The 7,234-nt window shown below is 36.5% G+C and overlaps 1 protein-coding gene across 2 annotated transcripts; it reads left to right on the plus strand.

Moving 5' to 3' along the window:
* The first annotated feature begins 3,150 nt into the window (after positions 1-3,150).
* LOC116027174 (pentatricopeptide repeat-containing protein At1g14470) lies at positions 3,151-6,806 on the plus strand. 2 transcript variants are annotated; one of them, XR_004099923.1, is made up of 2 exons: positions 3,151-5,672; positions 6,209-6,806. XR_004099923.1 is itself a non-coding variant. In XM_031268631.1 (2 exons), the coding sequence occupies exons 1-2, from the start codon at positions 3,151-3,153 to the stop codon at positions 6,210-6,212; spliced, it is 2,277 nt and encodes a 758-aa protein (XP_031124491.1). In that variant the 3' UTR covers positions 6,213-6,806. The 2 variants fall into 2 exon arrangements, 1 of the variants encoding a protein (XP_031124491.1); XM_031268631.1 differs by having other exon boundaries at positions 3,151-5,423.
* Positions 6,807-7,234: the final 428 nt, after the last annotated feature.

Genomic DNA, 7,234 nt, shown 5'->3' on the forward strand with positions numbered 1-7,234 from the left:
AACTTTGTATCCACAAAAGATCAGCTGGCAGATATCTTTACAAATCCGCTCCCTTCGTCTCGATTTGGTTTGCTACGTGACAAGCTCAATGTTGTTTCCATCCTACCTTGAGCTTGAGGGGGTGTGTTAGATATATTAGGAATGTGTATGGTTGTGAATTAGTCTAGCCTATTGTATAGGTCCTAAACAACAGTTGTATTATTGTAGGAGTCTGTGGTGTATCGATTGAATCAGTTAATCAAACATTAATTCACCATACTAATCCTAAACCCAGACCCCGCTTGATGTGTATAATGGTGAATGTAAATATGAGGGTGTAAATGTCGTTCTGCTGAGGATTGAGGTTATGGCACGTATATGTGTGAACTAAGAAATTCTAGGCACTAGAGCAATTGAATTAACTAGAATCCAAGTAAATGATAACTAAATAGGGAAATTAAAAGAAAGTAGATTGACTAGTGAATAAACGGTATGATAATGGAACGGGTCAGATTAAGCGTATTGCAATCTTGATGCTCTAACAATCTCAGAATTAGGGAAGGAAGAATTAACCTGGGGTTTTATGGGCCATGCACACAAGAATTCAATTCAGCTACTTTCGTAATCAATAAACAGAATTAGGCTAGGATTGCCCCACTTTCGTGATGCATCAATCATAGTCTTAAGCACCTAAGCATTGTAAGCCCCTAAATTAACCCTACTCTCATAGTAGGAAAAATCAGGTTGAAATTGGTAAGGCTTGAGGTCTTCACCCAACTTTCGTTGTAATGAATACCTCTCCTAAACAAGCAATCAATTGTGGCCATCAATTAATAACAAGTAGAATTCAATCCCCAATTCAACATAAACCCTAGGTGAATAATTCAATCCCTTTATGCAATAATCATAAATTGAACATCAAGATTAACAATAGATCCCTAATCTAAACCCATAAACGAACTACTCACTCATTATTAAAGTAAACAAAACAAAGCAAGAAGTAAATATTGAAATCATAGCAGCGAATCTAAAGAATAAAAGAATAAAAGGAAGAACTTTACTAACAATCTCGAAGAGTAATTCCAATCCAAACCACGATTCCAAGCTTGCAAACGAACTCAAGTATGAAAATCTGCGCTATTCTATGCTATGTAAAACTCTAAAGAGAAGGAAAATTGTACTGAACTAAACTAGGGCTCGGAATACCTGAAAAACAGCAAAACAGTGTCATTAAATACTGGACAGCAGCAGGGGTCACGGGCACCCTCATGGCCAGGATCGTGGCTGTGAGGTGTAGTGCCCCGCTGCTTTCCGCGACGGGGCTCACGGCCGTGAGGTGCCGATCTTTTCAAAACAATATCGGTCACATAAAATAAATTAATCACGGATCGTATAGTGAAAATAATTTATTTAAAATAATCTTAATATCGTAAAATAATTAACTCAAAAAAATATAGCAAACATTTAAATATGCGGGGTATCACACCTATGCTTCCGAAACTTGTCCAAGATGTCCAAAAATCCTTCCTTTGCTCCTTGTTCATGAATAAACTAAGCTTAAGCAAATGTAACACACAAACGAGTCTCAAATTCACCAAGGTAAAGAAAATAAGCAACAAAATCAACTAAATTGTGGGGCAAATAGTAGTATAAAATCAGATGTATCACCGCCCCTAAAGCCATTGTGGATGTAAATCACAAGTCGTGCAATTAGCCTACAGCTCATATCCTAGTCTTAATGTGTGCATAATAAAGGATCCAATCTGGGGGTGTATTCAATCATAACTTTTATAGACTTTTAAAGACTTTTATCAACTTTAAAAGTTTGGCAGTATTCAATTTAAACTTTTAAAGACTCTTTAAAAGTCTACCGGTATTGGATCCAAACTTTTCAAAACTCTTTAAAAGTATATTGGTATTCGATTAAGACTTTTGTAGAGTTTTTAAAAGTCTATTGGTATTCAAAAAGTTATTAACTTTCATAGACTCTGTCAGAATTAGATTTCTGTAGACTTTTTCTTTATTAATATAAATAGATGAAATCCAACCCTCCAACCCCAAACTTTTCAAGATTCTCTACAAACTTTTTTTTTCTCTATCTAAACTAGACAGACTTTTATCAATTTTATTGTTGATGTTGATAAAAAAAAATTGCTGCGAACAGTAGCAAGAAATTCTTGCTGCTGATCGCAGCAAAAAAAATTGTTGCGAACAGTAGCAGAAATTTTCTGCTGCAACCAGCAGCAAGTTGTTGCTGGTTGCAACAAAATTGGTAAAAATTTATAATTTAAAATTTAATTTAATTAATATAATTTTATATAATTGTATGTTCATTAATTATTAATATATGTATTTATGTAAGAAAATAAAAATATATTCAATGCATTAAAAATATATTAATTAAAATTTTATTTAATTTTAAAATATATTTGTAGTTACTGCTGGTCGTATTTTTTTTTATTTTTTTTTACAATGCATTAATTTATTAATGTAATAGAGCCAGTAGCACTCAAAAAATAATTATTTATGATTTATAAAATATTTTTTATAAGAAAATTATAAATAATATATTAATATAAGTTATGGAATGTTTGTAAGGGTGTATTCAATTTAGAGTTTTAATGACTTTTGTAGAATTTTTAATATGAAAAAGTTTTTAAAAGTCTATAAATGTTTGTCTTACGGATATTTATAGACTTTTACAAAGTTGACGAAAGTTTAAAAGATTCTAGAAAAGTCTACAAGAACTCTACAAAAGTCAATTAAAATATATAACTTTAAAAGTTTTTGAAAGTCTTTAAAAGTCTTGATTGAATACACCCCCAAGTCTTTTAGCATCATTAAGCCATTTTTCCCATACATGTTTCCAATCAAACTCTACATTGTCGCTTCTAGTCATGATTTTTAAGTTAGGCGACGAGCCAACTATGTGTCTATGGTAAGCTTTGGAGCACAAAATCTTTTTCTTTAAGAAAAAGATTATGTATTAATTTTAGTAGAAAAAATACTAACTTTTCTTCCAAACTTGACCTATGTGACCAGTTGAGCTGCCTATGCGGGCAAGAAATATTAACTTTACTATTACAAATTGCAGCACAAATTAAAAAGGAACTTTGCTTTTGGTCGTATCAACACCACTGCATATTGTCATACTATTACGGTTGCCCTCTCATGTCAAGGTTGCGCAATATAATAGCTAAAGTCACCAAAATCAACCACATGAGACAACTCCATGCACACCTCATTCATTACTCTCTTCACGGCCAAAGCTACTGGGTGGCCCTGCTAATTAATCTATGCACGCGCCTCCATGCTCCGCCGCCCTACACCCGTTCCATTTTCGAATCAGCACAGGAACCGAACATCTTTGTTTTCACCAGCATGCTCAAGTACCATTCCCATTTGGGCGCCCAGAGTGATGTTCTCCAAGTGTTTGTTGAAATGCAGAAGTTTGGAGTGAGCCCCGATGCGTTTGTGTACCCGATACTGATCAAAGCGACAGGGGAGGGTGGTGTTGCGTTCCACGCAAAGGTTATTAAAATGGGTATTGATTCCGATAGGTTTATACGCAATGCCGTGATGGATATGTATGGAAAATACGGGCCTATTCAGATTGCCAGGGAACTGTTTGATGAAATGCCTGAGAGGGCTGTTGCAGATTGGAATTCGATTATTTCTGGATACTGGAATTGGAAGAATGAGGTTGAAGCGCGGAGGATGTTTGATTTGATGCCAGAGAAGAATGTGATTACTTGGACAACGATGGTGAGTGGGTACTCGAGAATGAAGGATTTGGTGAATGCTAGGAGGTATTTTAATAAAATGCCCGAGAAAAGCATCGTTTCATGGAATGCAATGCTTTCTGGCTATGCTCAGAATGGGTATAATGAGGAGGCAATAAGGTTGTTCACTGAAATGGTGAGTGTTGGAGTTATTCCTGATGAAACAACATTGGTTACTGTTATTTCTTCTTGTTCTTCAGAAGGTATTCCTGCCCTTGCTGAGTGGCTTGTCAGTATGATCAACAAAAAGAGCATTCATTTGAATTGTTTTGTCAAAACTGCACTTCTTGACATGTATGCTAAGTGTGGAAATCTAGAGATGGCTAGAAAGATTTTTGATGAGTTGGGTTCATATAGGAACTCTGTTACTTGGAATGCAATGATTTCTGCATATGCAAGACACGGTAATTTGGCTTTAGCTAAAGAACTCTTTGATAGAATGCCAGGGAGGAATGTGGTGTCCTGGAATTCTATAATAGCTGCTTATGCACAGAATGGACAATCAAAAATAGCAATTGATCTCTTCAAAGAGATGATTGAACAGGGAATGATTCCTGATGAAGTAACTATGCTTAGTGTAATCTCAGCTTGCGGCCATCTTGGGGCTTTGGAATTTGGCAAAGAGATGGTCAATTTCCTGATGAAGAACAAAATTAAATTGAACATTTCAGGTTACAATTCCTTGATTTTCATGTATTCTAAGTGCGGAAGCATGGAAGATGCAAAATCGGTGTTTCAATCTTTGGAAACCAGAGATGTGGTGTCCTATAATGCACTCATTACAGGTTTGGCAGCTTATGGTAATGGCAATGAAGCCCTTGATTTACTCTGGAAGATGAAGGAAGAAAACCTTAAACCAGATCGGATAACGTATACAGGAGTTTTAACAGCTTGCAGTCATGCAGGATTGGTGGATGAAGGCCAAAGAATTTTCGAATCAATCAAATCTCCTGATGTTGATCATTATGCATGCCTAGTGGACTTGTTAGGTAGAAATGGCAAACTTGATGAAGCAAAGGGGTGGATTGATAGAATGCCACTGCATCCTCATGCTGGTGTATATGGTGCACTTTTAAATGCTAGCTGTATTCACAAACGAATTGATCTTGGAGAGTTTGCAGCAACTAAACTCTTTGAGATAGAACCAGAAAACTCAGGCAACTATATCTTGCTTTCTAATATATATGCTTCAGTAAGGAGGTGGGAAGATGTAGAAAGAATCAGAGGATTGATGAGTAAAGTGGGAATTTTGAAGACAACTGGGTGGAGTTGGGTGGAACATGATGGAAAGATGCACAAGTTCATAGTCGGCGATCAGTTGCATGAGAAATCAGATGATATTTATCGAGTACTTGGTGAGATGGAGAACAAGATGAGGCTTGCTGGATACATGGCTGACAAGAGCTGTGTTTTGAGAGACATTGAGGAAGAAGAAAAGGAAGAAATGATAGGAAGCCATAGCGAGAAATTGGCTGTTGCTTTTGCACTTCTAGTGAGTGAACCGGGATCAGTGATACGAGTGGTAAAGAACCTCAGGATCTGTAGGGATTGTCACACTGCTATAAAGATCATATCAAAGTTAGAGAAAAGGGAGATTATTGTTAGAGACAACAATAGGTTTCACTGCTTCAAAGATGGGTTATGTTCCTGCAAGGACTACTGGTAATATTTGTGTTGCATTGATTATTTGGTAGCTGCACATTGGAACATGAGGTTAGAGCACAAAAGGCATCGGTCTCCGTCTAGTGCCCCCACACCGTCTAGTTTTTCTGATTAGAGCACATAACATTTTTCAAGCCTATAAACTCCTATTTGTTTACAATGAAAGCCATCAACTCATGCCTCTCAGAGCATTCTGAGATTGACAGTATGGTCTACAATACTGGGATCTCTGCCACAATAGATACTCAGGTATTTTTTGAATTGAAATGATTCTTGCTAGAAAGGTGAAATGATGAAAATGTCAGCCAACCATTGTGTGAAGGTGAAATCAACTTAACTATCTTGTTCATTATTCTACCAAGTTAAGATTAGTGTTTCTTGGTCATGCAAATTTGTTTAATTTCCATCTGTATTATGGTAAATGCTATATGCATTACTTTCAGCTTTGAAAAGGCTAGCATCCATGCATATGTTAGACAGTTTCTAAAAGTGTACTCTGAAATGAGTACCAATATCAAATCACTGCCACATTTTACCTGAAAATATAGTCTTTAACATAAGATCCTTTGGCAACAAGGGATTCTGTGGATACTTTAATTTTCTTCCAAATACTGCACATTATGATTACTTACAAGTTATTCTGTATAGAATTCTTTAATTAACACCACACTAGTATTGATAAGCCATATTTGGCTTAGTGGTGCACCTCATTTAATTTCAATTTGCATGGACCTTAAGGTGATTGAGATGAAAATCGCTCCTAATTGAATTGTTTCTGATTGTAGGTAAGGTAGATTGGGCAAAGGCATGAATGGGCGAGGAAGGAGGCAATTTGCAAATGAAAATGAGTCAAGGAAGCACAAAACGAAGGCATAAGGGCACGAAGCAAGCCAAGGAGCAGAATGGGAGCTTAGGAGAAAACCAGGAGACACCCAAGGTCACAATCATGGCCGTGACTGTGACCGTGACCTTCCCATAGCATTTTCTAATCCCTGGGCTCTCACTAATACTCATGGCCATGAGCGTCAACATGAGGCCACAGAAAGTTCCCTGGGATGGTCACGGTCACCCACCTGGTCGTAACCTCGATCGGGAGGTCTGGAATCTGCACCGTGCTCCTAGTGGTCACGATCGACCTCTCGGCTGGGGGAGATAGGTCATGACTACGCGTCCAGAATTTGCTAAGTTGGCTTCTTTGGTGCGAATTGGAGGGTATAAATAAGCTTAGGCGGTTAATTTTTAGATTATTTTACATTTTTATATTCTCTCTAAGTTTTCCTAATGAGAAAATCTCTCCACGACCTCTCTTCTTGTAATCATTCCAAATTTGATGAAGAATTAAAGTTGATTTAAGCTTGTAATTCATTTTGGTTTCAATTTGAATATTGCATTTTCCACTTTTCTTGATCCAAGTTAAATCTTTCTTCCTTAGTCTATATTCTCTTTAATTGATATTGTTCTTGCAATGGCTTCCATTTCAAATCATGCTTTCATTTCAATTTCGAGTATAAGTAACTAGATTCCTTTAGAGATTTGGATTGAGCTCTTTTGTTATGGATGCTATGTGATTTGAATTGTAATGTTAGATAGTGTAATGATTTCATGATAGTTCTAGCTGTGAGCATGATGGTTTATAAGGACTATGGGATAATTTGGGCCCAATTATGCGACAGGTACATGGATAAGGTGTTGTCACTATGAGAATAAAGCAACACCATAACCACATTTCTTACAAGTCCAATTTTACTTTGAGATCGAAAAAGAATTAGAAGGAGATGTGGACATCACATGTTTGATGAATTGCTTCAATT

The sequence above is a fragment of the Ipomoea triloba genome, chromosome 8 (genome assembly GCF_003576645.1).
Source record: "Ipomoea triloba cultivar NCNSP0323 chromosome 8, ASM357664v1".
NCBI classification, from domain to species: Eukaryota; Viridiplantae; Streptophyta; class Magnoliopsida; order Solanales; family Convolvulaceae; genus Ipomoea; species Ipomoea triloba.

Bases quoted from the DNA above. Each gene is read 5' to 3' on its own strand.
- LOC116027174 (XM_031268631.1), top strand. From the start codon at position 3,151: ATGTCAAGGTTGCGCAATATAATAGCTAAAGTCACCAAAATCAACCAC.